This window comes from Megascapheus bottae, chromosome 27 (assembly GCF_031878675.1).
Source record: "Megascapheus bottae isolate mThoBot1 chromosome 27, mThoBot2.hap1, whole genome shotgun sequence".
NCBI lineage: Eukaryota > Metazoa > Chordata > Mammalia > Rodentia > Geomyidae > Megascapheus > Megascapheus bottae.
Genome location: NC_143535.1, coordinates 19896797 through 19911447, shown reverse-complemented (window position 1 = coordinate 19911447; position 14651 = coordinate 19896797). Strand labels below are relative to the sequence as shown.

At 39.8% G+C, this 14651-nt stretch overlaps 1 protein-coding gene across 5 annotated transcripts in view; it reads left to right on the top strand.

The window, feature by feature from the left end:
- LOC150045740 (neurotrimin) overlaps positions 1 to 14651 on the top strand; it is a 1008551-nt gene that overhangs the window by 984463 nt on the left and 9437 nt on the right. For 3 of the 5 annotated variants that reach the window (XM_090319730.1, XM_090319731.1, XM_090319733.1), the window contains exons 5-8: positions 2455 to 2589; positions 5682 to 5802; positions 10704 to 10855; positions 13952 to 13987. In XM_090319730.1, the coding sequence (XP_090175856.1) occupies positions 2455 to 2589; positions 5682 to 5802; positions 10704 to 10855; positions 13952 to 13987 (444 nt within the window). The remainder of the gene's footprint in view (positions 1 to 2454; positions 2590 to 5681; positions 5803 to 10703; positions 10856 to 13951; positions 13988 to 14651) is intronic. The other 2 variants (XM_090319732.1, XM_090319735.1) reach the window with 1 other exon arrangement.

Genomic DNA, 14651 nt, shown 5'->3' with positions numbered 1-14651 from the left:
ATTTTAGCTGGTGACTCTAGCTCCCAAGTTGCTTCTCCTTTTGAATATCTACAGAGCGAGCTCACCACTGATGACCACAGTGCATCCTTGGATGGTAGAATGACGAAATGCATGAACTTGTTCTGGAGAAGAAAGAGAGACCAATAGAACCCTATGTCTTTTCATTTCTCTACTTTGGTGATGTGCCACAGAGCCTATGGAGACCTAAGGTCTTACCAATCACTGCTATGACACTGATGCTCCATCCAGAAACAGCTGTCCAGAACTAATTTATTTCCTAATGCTGCAGCACTGTTAATTTATAAATTACACTGGTAATTCAAGCTATTATTAATTTCAGATGGTGTTGGGCAAGCCTAATTAAAATATGACACCAATTGCCTCACATATGTACCAAGGACTACCATTTAAAATTAATGGGAATATTAAGTGTGACACTGGTCTCTGAGATGCTTTGCACAGTAATTATACCATTCTAGCATAGCAAGATCTGACAAATGTAGGCTTGGGTTTATAGCAAATAAACAACGGCCATGTAAAAGGAATTACAAAGTCTCACGTAAACCTCTGTTAGCTTCTTTCACCCTTTCTCCAACCTAGAATGATATTTTTCTCTGGAAGTGCATATGAAACAATATTAACAAAATCCTTTGAAATAAAAGTTTCTTACAAGTTAGAGCTATACATCTCATGGGATCTTTCTGATGGTCTTCTTTCCAAGGGATTAGATATTTTGATTCGGTATTCTAGCTATTAGAGTATACCTACTTCTCCCTGTGCATTTAATCTATTTGATTGTTATAATAGATAACGACTGTTTTCTTTAATTCTCTGGAGGCAATAGAGGAAGGAGATTTTCTGTACTGACCTGACACAGGTTCTATATGTTGTAGAGATAGAGTAAATGCTTATTGGGTGGCTTGTTGGTGGACAATACCATAAACCTGTGGTAACAGAGTAGATGGGAAGTGATCCTTCTCTATAAAACAGTTCTTTCTTATTGCTGTTCTAGCTTTTTGTTGTATTATTATTTCACAAAAGTGATATTCACAATGTCATGGAAATGATACCTAATAACATATACAACATATTTCATGTTTTTTATTATATCAGTTTTTTATAGTCATCAGTTTCATACTCTTGGTCAGAGGATTGCGGGAGTTCAGGGGTGTTTGGTGACTTGAAAAGAGTTATCCTTTGGTTCTTCATCTGGGATTGTCCATTCGAATGTGGTTTTGATCTACTCTAAACTTTACCTCCAATAAAATTATAGGATGAAGAACTACACCAACAGGTGTGATGTATATTGAATATCTTTTTGTGTTATTCTCAATTTTTATGTGAGGGATTGAAATTATTAAATACATTATGCCTGAGAAATATTCTCAGTTGCTGGAGGTACTCTCAGCTTAGACTTGTTACCCCAGGAACAATTCTTTTCTTTTTCTTCAAATACATTTCTGTTTAAGATCTTGTTCTAGCTATCCTTATTTGACAAAGAAGAGGAGATAATTCCAGAAAGTAAGCGGTTATTTTCATCCTTATACTACGTTATGTTACATTGTGTTATGTTGGCAAGGAATCTATGTCCAGGAGAGAGAAATTTGAAACCTGCCTTCTAGGCTTAAATATTTTTTCTATCACTGTGGCTCATGGTTATACTCCATACCTTAGGTGTAGAATCCAGTATGCAGAAGGATCTCATGATCGATTGTACATGCTGGAGAAATTGAGTGTTGTTATTGTTAAGTGATGATATAAGACTTGCAGCTGGTCTCTGACTTCTGATGCTGGTGATGAAGCTTCAGTTGTGGAATCCCAATGTTGGTTTGTCTTTAGGATCCTGTAGCCAAGAACATTATCAGATTACAGTTAAAAAAATTGATTTGTGCCTATCCAATTGTCTATCTAATCTTAAAGCAAAACTGTATTTGTTTAGTGTCTCCAATGACATTGAGGTGCGTGTGTGTGTGTGTGTGTGTGTGTGTGTGTGTGTGTGTGTCTGCTAGTGTGGCATTTCCAACTGATTCCTGCTCAGGCATGCAGTCAGCATGCCATATGTATGTATGTATATATATATATATATGTATATAGTGTGTATGTGTGTATGTGTTCTCTATTCACAACTCTCTGTAAATGGAACTTGAAAATCAGATTTAAAGGGCTTAACTGAGGTCTCAAGTCTGGACTGCTTAGGTAAGTTCAAATGTAAATGCCCAAATTGCTTATTAACAATGAGGGAATCATCCGAGCACTTCTCTGAATTCATTGAAGAGCACAGACAGTGCATCAGGTCCATTGTGTGCCCAAGGAAAAAGGAGAAGGAGTGAGGGAAATGGGGACAGAGAATTCATTAAGTTCCTAAGAACGAATTGACCATGGGTGCAGTTCTCTGCAGAGGCAAGCATTGTATATTTTGCTTTCTGAATTTACACCGTTGGTTTTCTCTTGCAGCTGTTGGCTTTGTGAGTGAAGATGAATACTTGGAAATTCAGGGCATCACCCGGGAGCAGTCAGGGGACTACGAATGCAGTGCCTCCAACGATGTGGCTGCCCCAGTGGTACGAAGAGTAAAGGTCACCGTAAACTGTAAGTGGTCTCTCCAGTCCCCATCCTGCATGCCTATGCGGCTGGCCCGATGTCATTAGGAAGAAGCTGTTCAGGAAGGGCTGACTTGAAGAAAACATAATGTAAAGTCATTCTTCGGTACTCTACTATTTGGTTTGGTTTTCTGTCTGTCTATCTTGGAGCTTGAATTTAGGGCCTGGGCACTGTCTTTGAGCTTTTTTGCTCTTAGGTGAGCCCTCTACCAATCTGAACCACAGCTCCACTTCTGGTTTCCTGGTGGTTAACTGGAGATAAGAGTCTCATGGATTTTATCACCCAGACTGCCTTCAAACTGAGGTCTTCAGATCTTAGCCTCCAGAATAGCAAGCATGACAGGAGAGAGTCACTGGGACCCAGCCTGTACTCTGCTTTTAAGAGCAGCAAGTCTAGAGTCAAATTTTTGATACTGTAAGGTGTCCCAGCATTACATTTTTAAGGACTTGAAACTTGTATATGTTGGTGCATGCCAATACTTGGGAGGCCAGGTCAGAAGGATTGTTAGTTCAAGGGTCAATTTGGATTATATAACAAGGTCCTTGCCTCAAACAAATAAAGTAGCTGAACACAAGTCAATACCAAATGTGACTAGTTTAATATTAATATCACCAAAGGATGGTAAATGGTCTTCAACATTAAATTTATGTAAATACAGCATCAAATACAAACTTTTCCCATACTTACTCATATAATACATGAAGAAACTTCTAATTCCAGGTCAGATATCTCCATAGTGGGACAAAACCATGTGCTAGAGTGTTGAAAGAAAGACTAGACATATGGATATATGATATTGTCATTGCCTCTCATCCTTTCATAGTTGTAGGTTTTCTAGAGATATGCTATACATACATAACTTTTATATACATATAGATAGCTAACCTACTGATGTCTGGGGATTTCTTCTGCTTAGGATAGACTAGGCCCTTAAATATTTGTCCAGCAATCAAAAGCACATCCTTTTCAAAACTTGGGCAAAACAGGATCAGGGGAATGTGTTTTAAATAGATAAAGACTCATGGATTAGAATTTTGCCTTCTGTTCCAATTTGAAAGTAGGTAATATGAAACACTTGAAAGAATAAGGAAATAGGTATAACAATGCCGCCATGTTTTTAATCTATTAAATTTGTATACTTCTCACAATGTGTACAGAAATGTAAAAGGTTTTATCCAAAGGGTTGGAGTTCTGGCTCAAGTGGTAAAATACCTAAATAGCAAACATGAGGTCCTAATTTTAAACTCCTGTAACTGCCCCCCCAACAAACTTTGAAAGTTAAAAAAATGTACTAGAAAAGGTGACTGTGATCAAAATGGATTATACTCATAAACAGGCATGTTAAATTGAAACCTCTTCACACAACTGTTTAAAGAAAATAATAATAATCATAATACATAGAAAAAAGTAAGCAAAGGAAAAATAAACTAAGCAAAGAGAGCAAGAGCTTGGGAAAATCAGTACATGAAATATATATCACAAAGATGTTGAGGTCACATCCAGAATTTAGTTTTGACTGCTAAATCAAGGAGAGGAAATATCATTTGTTTTGAGATTTATGTTGTCCATAAAATAAAACCAAATTTAATTCTTGAGAAATATTGCTCTTCCTGGTGCTGAAACTATATAGAAAATTATCTTTGGAGTAGCCACAAAAGGAGCTTTTTAAGAGACAGTCAAGACATTGTGGTATGAATTCCTGAAATTAGCAGGACAGTAAGAGGTTATTATGGCTATTGGTTTGGTGGTTATAGTTGTTATCGTTGTTTTTTTTTTTTTTTTCTGCCAGTCCTGGGGTTTGAACTCAGGGCCTGAGCACTTGCCTTCAGAAAGCTCAAGGCTACTGCTGTTCCACTTGAGCCACAACACCATTTCCGGCTTTTATTTTCTCTGTGTGTGGTATTAGGAATCAAACCTAGGATTTCCTGCATGCTAGATAAGCACTCTACCACTAGGCCAGACTCCCAGCCTGGCTATTTCTTTTTGTTGTTGTTGTTTTGTCAGTCATGGGGCTTGAACTCAGGACCTGGGTGCTGTTCCTGAGCTCTTTCACGCAAGTCCAGCCCGTTACCACTTCGAGCCACAGTTCCACCTCCAGTTTCTGATAGTTTCACAGACTGTCCAAGCGAGCCTTAAACCAAAATTATCATATTCAGCCTCTGGAGTAGCTAGGATTACAGGTGTGAGCCTATTGTGGCTATTTTTAAATACATCTTAGCGCAAACTGTTGGAATGCCAACACTGTTTTGGTGAAGATGTTACATGAAACCACACCAACTATGTAGGCCAACTTTGGTTTGTTTGATGGAAGGATATGTTTAGCATACTTACAAGAATGACTGGTCTGTATATTCTTTAGGTAATGCCTATGAATTAGATTTCTGTAGCTTAGTTTTGGATAATACACTGGCAAAAAAAACCCTGAAACCCTCATGTGCAAAACTCTACAAGGATGATTTAAAGGTGATGACTGTCAAACCATGGGATGTAAGCTAGATAAATTGGCATCCAGTTATGCAAGTCTAAAAAATTTAAACAGAGCCAGGCACTAATGGCCAATGCCTGTAATCCTAGCTTCTTAGAAGGCTGAGATCTGAGGATCATGGTTCGATGTTAACCCAGGCAGAAAATGTCTATGAGATTATTACCAGCTCACCAACAAAAGTCCAGAAGTGAAGGTGTGGTTCAATTATTAGAGTATCATTACAACTGAAGCAGAAGTAGCTGAACAAGAATGTATGACCCTGAGTTCAAGTCCTACTATTGGTACACACAGACACACACACACACACACACACACACACACACACACACACACACACAGAAAGAGAGAGAGAGAGAAGACCTCAAATAGAAAATATGCCCAAATAGTTGGTCATTACATCTCAGTACAGCAAATAGAAGCAATAAATGCTTTTCTTTAGAGCAACACTGAAAATGTTTTTACTCTCTAGCACAATACCTACGGCCATTTGACAGGGCAAATAAGCAGAAGCAGAGAGAAAGAAATGAAATCCACAAATGAATATTCTTCTTTTAAGACTCATGGGTGTCAGCCTCAGATCATCTTCTCTCTGCAGATCCACCCTACATTTCAGAAGCTAAGGGCACTGGTGTCCCAGTGGGACAGAAGGGAACACTGCAGTGTGAAGCCTCGGCTGTTCCCTCAGCAGAATTTCAGTGGTTCAAGGATGACAAAAGGTAAAGTTCTTTATTCTCCTTTGCTCTCTATACTCCATTCCAGAAGTAGAAACTTTTCCCAGGGTGCTGATTGCAGGCCAAAATGTTGAAAATGAAGCCCTCTTCTGAAGTTCAGTCTGATAGGAAATCGTATATAAATATATATATATATATATATATATATATATATTTGCCAGTCCTGGGCTTGAGCTCAGGGCCTGAGCATTGTCCTTGGACTCTCTCAAGGCTAGAGCTCTACCACTTGAGCCTCAGCACCACTTCCGGCTTTTTTTGTATGTATGTGGTACCGAGTAATCGAACCTGGGTCTTCATGCATGCTAGGCAAGCACTTTAACCACTAGGCCAAACTCCCACCCCGTATATAAATATTTTTAAACAATAAACTTCATCTAGATTTCTGTTTCCTCATATATCTATTAGATAGGTAAATAAGTAGGTAGGTAAGTAGATAGGTAGATAGATATATATTTTTATATTCTCATTAATTATTTCTACTAGGGGTTTAATTTCATCTCGTTAGTTTATGAGTACAATGCATCTTGACCAATATTATAACTTGTATTTTTCATTCCCAACTCCACTAACCTTATCCATTCTTTCAAGTGACCTGATTTTATTTTCATATATGTTCACTAAATATTGTGACTGGATTCTCTTCCCCTGATATACGTGTGTATGTATTATTCACCCTTATCCATTATAGGGCATCTGGGTTGTTTGTATAATTTGGCTATAGTGAATAGTGCAGTACTGACCATGAGTGTGCAAATGTCTTCATTGTTTTAAAATTCAGCTCCATTTTTAATGTTACTATGCAGAACCATCACTCAACAATCAGGAACATATTTTCCAGGAAATCCAAACTCACAAATTCAGAACCAAAAGCAGCACTGTAAGATCTGTAAAAAAATTTTTTTTCTAAGCCACCAAAAATAATGCATTTTAGCTGATGCTGTTTTTTATTTATTTTTTAACACATTCCTAGGTCTAAGAAGTGGCTCCCACATTAGCTGCTCCTAGAATGTTCTCCCATTTCCATTCCAGACTCTATGAGTAGCTTTGTATGACCCTGTGAGCCCTCTCTTTGTGTCCAGGTTGTTCTTTCTCTGTAGGAAAAAAAAAGACTCAAGACCATCCCTTTCCTTTCCATTGTTGCAGTCATCATGGGAACATTTGTTGTGAGTCACTAAAGATGGTCATTTAGAGAAGTTATCAAATGGCATGTCAGTTTAAGGGTCAGTGGCTCTGTACAGCCAGACAACTTGGCAATTACTGTTATCAAAAAGCTATTTTAAAGTGTATGAACAACAAATAAATGTGCAAGTGCAGTCTATGTTCAGAATATTTTAATAGAAATGGAACTAGTGTTGCTGGAGTTAGAGACTTGGAAACTGAGGAGAGAAGACAACATAAAATAATCTGACATGACCAGTAGGGGAAATTCTAGTCCAGTTTGAGAAACTGTTCCCCATTCTTTATGGACAAGCTTCAGTGCATCTTGCTTTTCTTGTGCTAACTGGCCACTTAAACATCAAAAGCAATGACATGTTTTGAGTCAATAGTTAAATTTTGTTTAGAAGTAAATCACTTAATCCTAAAATCTGCTGCATTCTTATAACTCTTTACAGTGAAAAGAATTGTGCTGGTACTAGGACTCAGATGCAGGGCTTTTTAGCTCTGGCTAGGATCTGTTTTTGTTCTTGACTAGCACCCTATCACTTGAGCATTTTTCTGGTTAATTGGAGGTAAGAGTCTTGAGGATTGGTCTGCCTGCACTGGCTTTAAAATGTGATCTTCAAATAGCTAGAATTATAGACATGCCACTGGCACCCAGCAGAATTTTCATTTCTAAGGACTTATATTTAGCCTCTAGCAAAAATGATGGTATACTTTCCTTGCCCATTGTATGGAAGGAAGAGCAGAGGCAGAAATGGAGAAAAACAAAGGAGAAGTAGAGTTGGCTTTTGTCCATCTTTCAACAACACCGAAATGTATTATCTCCCACCACTTTCATTATTATACTAAAGAAAGACTGAAGCTTCAAGTTTCCACAGCAGAAAAAATTACAGAGCTACAATGATCTAGTGCTAAATGAAAATTAACCAACTGTGTTCCCATTATCGAGACATTTAACGGAGGGAAAAGTAGGAACAAACATAGAGACCAAAGGCAAGATCTCAAAACACAGGAAAGTAAGTTGAACAAAAATTCTCATTGTTATAACAAACGGAGAGATGTCCTCTTGCCACAGAAGCCCCAAGGCTAGGAAGAGCTGTGATTTTCACCCTTATTTCTCCAGGAAGACAGGGCTTGGTAGTCTGGCCTTGGGTATGACCCTGGATCTGGCCTCTTCCTTTCCTCATCTTTGATTTTCTCTGATTGTTCCTCCGTTGCCATTGATGTGTATATGTGTACCAGTGCACATGCACTTGCTAGCCCTGGAAGCTTATAGTCAGGGCCTGGTCCATGTCCCTTAGTTTTTTCATTCAAGGCTAGTTCCACAGCTTGAGCCACAGTTCCACTTGTAGCAGTGTATGTATGTGGTGTGTGTGTGTGTGTGTGTGTGTGTGTGTGTGTGTGTGTGTGTGTGTGTGTGTGTGTGGTGGGGGTGCTCTTAATTGGAGACAAAAGTACCCAGGCTGGCTTCGAACTTCAATCCTCAGATCTTTGAGTAGCTAGTCTTATAGGTGTGAGCTACTGGGGCCTGGCTCCCTTTCCATTGATTTCACTCCACTTACCATTGACTACTCATACTGTTTTGTTTTAGTGTTCTTCAGTGAATGGAATATTTTCTCCTCCCACCATGACAAGAACACCACTGCCTCTGTGACCACAGTGGTGCTCTTGTCACAGCCAGTCATATCTCTACCACCTGGGCTGCCTGCCAGGCAAGCTTTACTGGGTAATTCCCAGTGAGATATATCACATCTGGCACTACCCTAGAATGACAGCTCTTACCCCTATCCTGCTTGTTGTGAGATGGGGCAAACTTCCATAATCAGTCATAGTGATGGGGGCCAGAGGTTCTCTTAAAGGGTGGATAGACACATTTGACTTTATACTAAAAGCACTCAACTGCCTAGTCCTGTGGTTTATTATCAGTCAAAGAGAGAGGAAGTAAAATTCTGTGCAGAGTAATGGACACCCACCCAACAGCGACAGTAGCCATTGAAAAGTCTACAGCTTCATTAAGAAAGTGAAGCTGGGTGGCAACACAGGATGGAGGTTATGAGAATGGGGACCATGAATCGCCCCAGGAGCTGCAAAATGCGGCAAAGTGTGGCTGGCCACCTTACTCTATGTTTAGCTAAGGATATTTCAGAGCTGTCAAGCATGGACCTGCTTCAAGTAAGACTTCCCACCATGGAGCCAAAATCTAATTCACAGCTTCATTCTGATGTGAAGCCTTCCACCCCACCCCAGGAATGCTGTCCAAAGGGTAAATCACCTCAATCCCCATAACTAGATCCCAGAGGCCTCTTGGTGCAGTCGCTGGGACCCTGCCTTGTACAGTGCCCCCTAGAGAATCAGTAGCTACTAACCATTTGGGAAGGGGTGGGGGATATGTGGTACCACTGGATCCACAGAAGTGTCCACAAGACTTGCACAAGGGAAACATTGCACTGATGATGGTAGACTCAGACCAGTTCATTGCCCTGAGCTTCAGGGGAGAAGAAAAGCTGTATCATGAGAAGCAAGTCAAATCCTTCTAATCAACCTGATGATTTCCTTAGAGAGACAAATGTTAGATGGAAACTCTAGCCAGAACCTGCCTTTCTTTTTCTGATGTAGGCATGAGTCTTAGCAGGAAATGTGGATAACATCTTTCTGTAATCTCTTAAATGTAAACCTCCCAACAATGCAAAATAGCTGTCTTCTCTGTATACTATGATCCAGGGACAGATAGTAACATTGCTGATTTACAAGCACTGCAGGCACCTCCCGGTCACATTTGCTTTAACCCATGTCCATTGTCCAGACACATTTTATACAATCACACCTCCATACACTGGCACATTAGATGTACGCTTACATGTCATATTCATTATCATTATATGTAATCATGGCTCATATATCTAATCCTAGCTACTCAGGAGGCTGATAGCTGAGAAAGAAAGTTCAAAACCAACCGGAGCAGAAAAGTCCATAAGCTTCTTAACTCCAATTAATCACCAAAAGGCCAGAAGTGAGGTAGTTTGGCTCAAATGATAGAGTACCAGCCTTGAGCAAAACAGCTAAATGACAGCGCTAAGGCCTTGAATTAACCTCCAGTACTTGCACACACACACACACACACAAAAAAAAATCAGGTCTATTTTTTCATTCATGACAAAATGTTCACTAGTCATCATCATCACCATCATCATCATCATCATCACCATCATCGTTGTCGTCATCATCATCATATCACCATCATCATTACCACTGTCAGGAGCCTCATAAGTCAACACTTTTGAGCAGCTCTTCTTGCATGAATGGTATTATTCTGAATGTCACACAACTGGCATGCTATATTTGTTGTGATATGACTGTCAGCTTTACAATGCAAGGATACAATGATATACCTCCCTTCTAAGAATTTAAATGTTAGTTTAGGAAGGTAAGGTATCTTTGACAGGACTGTGTGTGTGTGTGTGTGTGTGTGTGTGTGTGTGTGTATGTGTGTGTGAGAGAGAGAGAGAGAGACAGAGAGAGAGAGAGACAGAGAGACAGAGAGACAGAGAGACAGAGAGACAGAGAGAAGAGAAGGGGGAAGGGAGGGAGAATGAGAGAGAAATACAGTAACATGTTATCCAGTATAAATATATGGTAGCAATAAATGAACCTGATGAGGTCTGATGAATTAGAAAAATTGACCATCTCCTTTTTTCTCCTTTTGCTTTGTTTCTTGTTTTTCTCAGACTGATTGAAGGAAAGAAAGGCGTCAAAGTGGAAAACAGACCTTTCCTCTCAAAACTCATCTTTTTCAATGTCTCTGAACATGACTACGGGAACTATACATGTGTGGCTTCCAACAAATTGGGACACACCAATGCCAGCATCACACTATTTGGTGAGAATGTGCCCTGAGCTGGGCTCTGAGAGGCTGTGTAATAAAGAAGGGTGGCCAGAAGGGAGGAGCTAAGAGGAGAGGCTGGAAGGAGGAGAAAGTATCATAAGTGAGTAAAGGAGCCAAAGAGAGATACACACACACATTCACAGACAAAAGGAAATTTTGTGAATATATGAAAGTAGACATTAGGACCTGAAAAGATAAGTAAATATTAATTTCATTACATAATAAAAAAATAATCTGACACAAGAGACAAGGATAACTTAGGGATGCTAAAATTGACCTTTTCCCCCCTCGTTGGTGATATCTCCTAAACTGACTTAGGAATTATAATTGGGTGAAATTACAAAGAGGCCAGAGGAAAGCACTAACAATTTAGTACTTTGTTCTCTGGCTTAGTGTAACTTGTCCCCTTTCTGAAACTTCTTCCAGCCTTTGGGATACAAGAGAAATAGGGTTATAGTCGTAAAAGTAGAGTTATAAATCTGGAGGCTCCTTAAAATTCTTTATTTCAGTGGGATAAAGAAACATAATCTAGCAAATAAGCATTTTCCCAGTTTCCCATTTGTGTCACTGGATGTTATCTTGCTGGTTAAGACATTTGTCCATCCACACTACCATCTTGAAAGAGGCCACATAGTCATTCATGGATTGCTTCCTTAAACGCATTATTGATGTACTACTAGCACGTGCAAGGAATATTGTCTTCCTTTCATATATGGCAACAACTCTGGTGTCGGAAGAAAGCAACAATCTTTCCCTAGACCACAGCATGTGACCAGACAGACTTCTGTCTGTCTGCAGCCAGGCAAGACTCCTTGTGTCTGGCAGTGGCTTTAATCCTTAATGGATGCAAATTCTCCCCACAGGCCCCATTCCGGGTTACCTTTTGAGCAAATTTCTGCTTAGCATACCAAGTTCAGTGAGCTTGGAATTTTTCAGATCCTTTTCCCCCAAAGGCCCCTGGTAAGAAAGCCGATAGAATGCAATGGGGAAAGAAAGGCAAGAAATTTAGCAGATAACAGAAATGAACCTAAATTCTTGTTATTGTAAGAGAACACCCAGATAATCCTGTAGCCATAAATGCGCCCTCTCCTTCTCTCCTGCCAAATACTCCAGGTAATAGTTTATACTCCATCATTCCATCTCTTCTTCCAAATCACATCCTCCCGGCTTTCTTCTATTCAGCACATGAAATAAAGCCCAGCTTTATCTGAAAGCTGGGAAGGAGAAGGTGCCCTTGACCCTCGAGTCTGTAGCTCAAAATGGGCAGAGCTGTGATGAGAGTGATTGATCTCTCTGGCATTTCACACACAAGAATAGTTACAAGTGCTCCTCTCATTTGTCAGACAGTTTTGGGTTTTTGGCAGGTGCCTGTCTGTAAGTACAGAGGATCCATATTTGCAAAGAATGGGCCCATCCTTGCTTTCCTTGCAAGGCAAGGCACTCGCAGCACTTTCCCTTCAGCTTCAAACCACATACAATCTACAGGGACAATAGGGGCCCCAGTTTTGTAAAATCTTCCTCCTGCTTTGAGCTCTCTTCTCTGATTTGGAGGCGTGAAATGGTTTTGCCATCGACTTTATCACTACTTGTCTAATTCCCTAGCTTCTTCTCTTTAAGTCATCTCAAGATGAGAATGGGGTGAGGCAGCAGATATTTTAAGAGTGAAATAACTGGCCTTTATGACAAGAAAAGCAAAGGAGCGTGTGTCATAAATATCCTCTTTTTAACAGAACAACACGTGGCAATTATAACTGATTCCCCTTCCATGCCCCCATGTTTCTTGGTTGGAAAACATTCACCCTGTGCATGTGCTTTGGCACATGCCTGTTTTATGGAGTCCAAGACTCTACCAAATGCATTGTAAAACATTGGGTACCTTTGCAGATGAGATAAGCAAGACTGGGTCAAAGATAGCATGGATGTCCTATAGTGCAGGAAGTCTCAGAGCTGTAACTTGTTTGTCTCTAAGGAGATGCAAGCTCAAAGCATTTTTCAAATGTGGTTTGAAAACAGAAACCAGTTCCTTTTTGTGGCCTCTGTTATGGGGAGCTCAAAAGTGTACTTCGATCCTTCCATGGAACTATTGAAACCCCATTAATTTTTAAGGCCAATATTCCTAGCCTTTTAGCTAGAACAAAGTCTAGTTCTAGACAGTATTGCCCCTCTTAAGCTTATTATTGAATCTCACCATCATTTTTGAGGTCTTTTTCCAAATATAGTGGGATTTTTTTTGGGGGGTGGGGAATTTCATGTTATTTTCCATTAAGAGCCACCAAAGAGTCTTGGGTAGGTTGAACAACAGGATTTACTTTATATAACTACACATTCATGGTGAAGTTTAGTCTCCAATAACATTCTAGAAAGCCAACTAAATTATCATCTTGTCAACAACTTGTACATGTATTGCATTTTCTTCCCGTGAGGCATTGAAAAGTGAAGAATTCAGCATAGTGATTTTCCATGGTCAGAAACGTTTGGAAGACATAAACTAAGGAGTGGTGGGATGGTCCTTCTAATCACAAAGAAATAGGACTCTGGGACCACAGAACTTGAGACCTCAGCTCTCATATTCCTGAATCAGAGTGATTCCAGAGAGATATTGCTCTTTCCTTCTGATCATTAAGTCATGAGTATCATCATCAATGATCATGATTACCATGAAATCAGACATTTCTACACTTCGTTTCCCAAATTGCTATAAGGAGGATGAGGATATGGGGGGCCAAATCTCCCCTGGAAAGGGTGAAATGTTCCTTTTATGCCACACCAGTGACTCCATCCAGCACAAGGAAAACTCATAGTGAATCCATCCACAATGGAAGACATACAGAGTAGTGGCTTGCTCCCTCCCTTCCCAGCCATCTCACTTAACTGTGTAGAGTAAATAATTTCCCTGTTACTCTCATTTCACTTCGTCCTGCCATGTTGGGTTTTTTTGTGTGTGTGTTTGTCTTCCTTTATTTATCCATGCCTCCAAAAATACTTGTAAGTGACGGTATACAAACTATATATGACAAATATATAGCAACTGTATATAATATATGTGTTTGTTTTCATTTTTCTCTCCTGTATGTCCCTCACCTGATTTAGAACTAAATGAGCCTACAAGCTCAACTTTGTTGCAAGGTCAGTATCCCCCCTTGCTTTATGTTTTGTTTCCCCTCCCCTCAATTCCACGATTAACTCCCTGATGTACCCCTCCCACCCTTTTCCTAATGTGCATTAGAGGTTCAACTAATGACTTAACTTAGGTTTTCTGATCCCCCCCCCACTGTCAGACATGTTCACAGAGCTAAAATAATGATGCCAGGAAAATATTAACACAAATGACTAGAGAGATGTTAGCAACTGAAGTTAGGACACATGTTTTGGTATGTAGGGACTTTCAGAAGAGATTAAGCCAATTCTCACCACTTAGGACTTTATTCTCAAAAACAAAAAAGGGAATATTTGAAACACAGGCAATAGATTTTGTTTTTGTTTGTCCATCTGTTTGCTTGTTTAGATCTTTTGAGCAGTCTTACTATATATGTAGCCCAGGCCAAACTGGAACTTGACAACTTCCGATCTCAGCCTTCTGAGTGTTGTGATTACAGTCATACAAAACTATACTCAGTTCAGTTAGTGGTTTGAAACAGGCATGCTCACCTGAAGGAGTGTCCTCCCACATCAAAGCTGTGAGCAGCAAAATCAAGTATGAATAAAAGCAAACATAGAATAGTGAGCCTGAGATGAAACTACAAGGCTCCACCTGCTCAGAAAGAGCTGGGAATACCTTACTGCCCTTTCT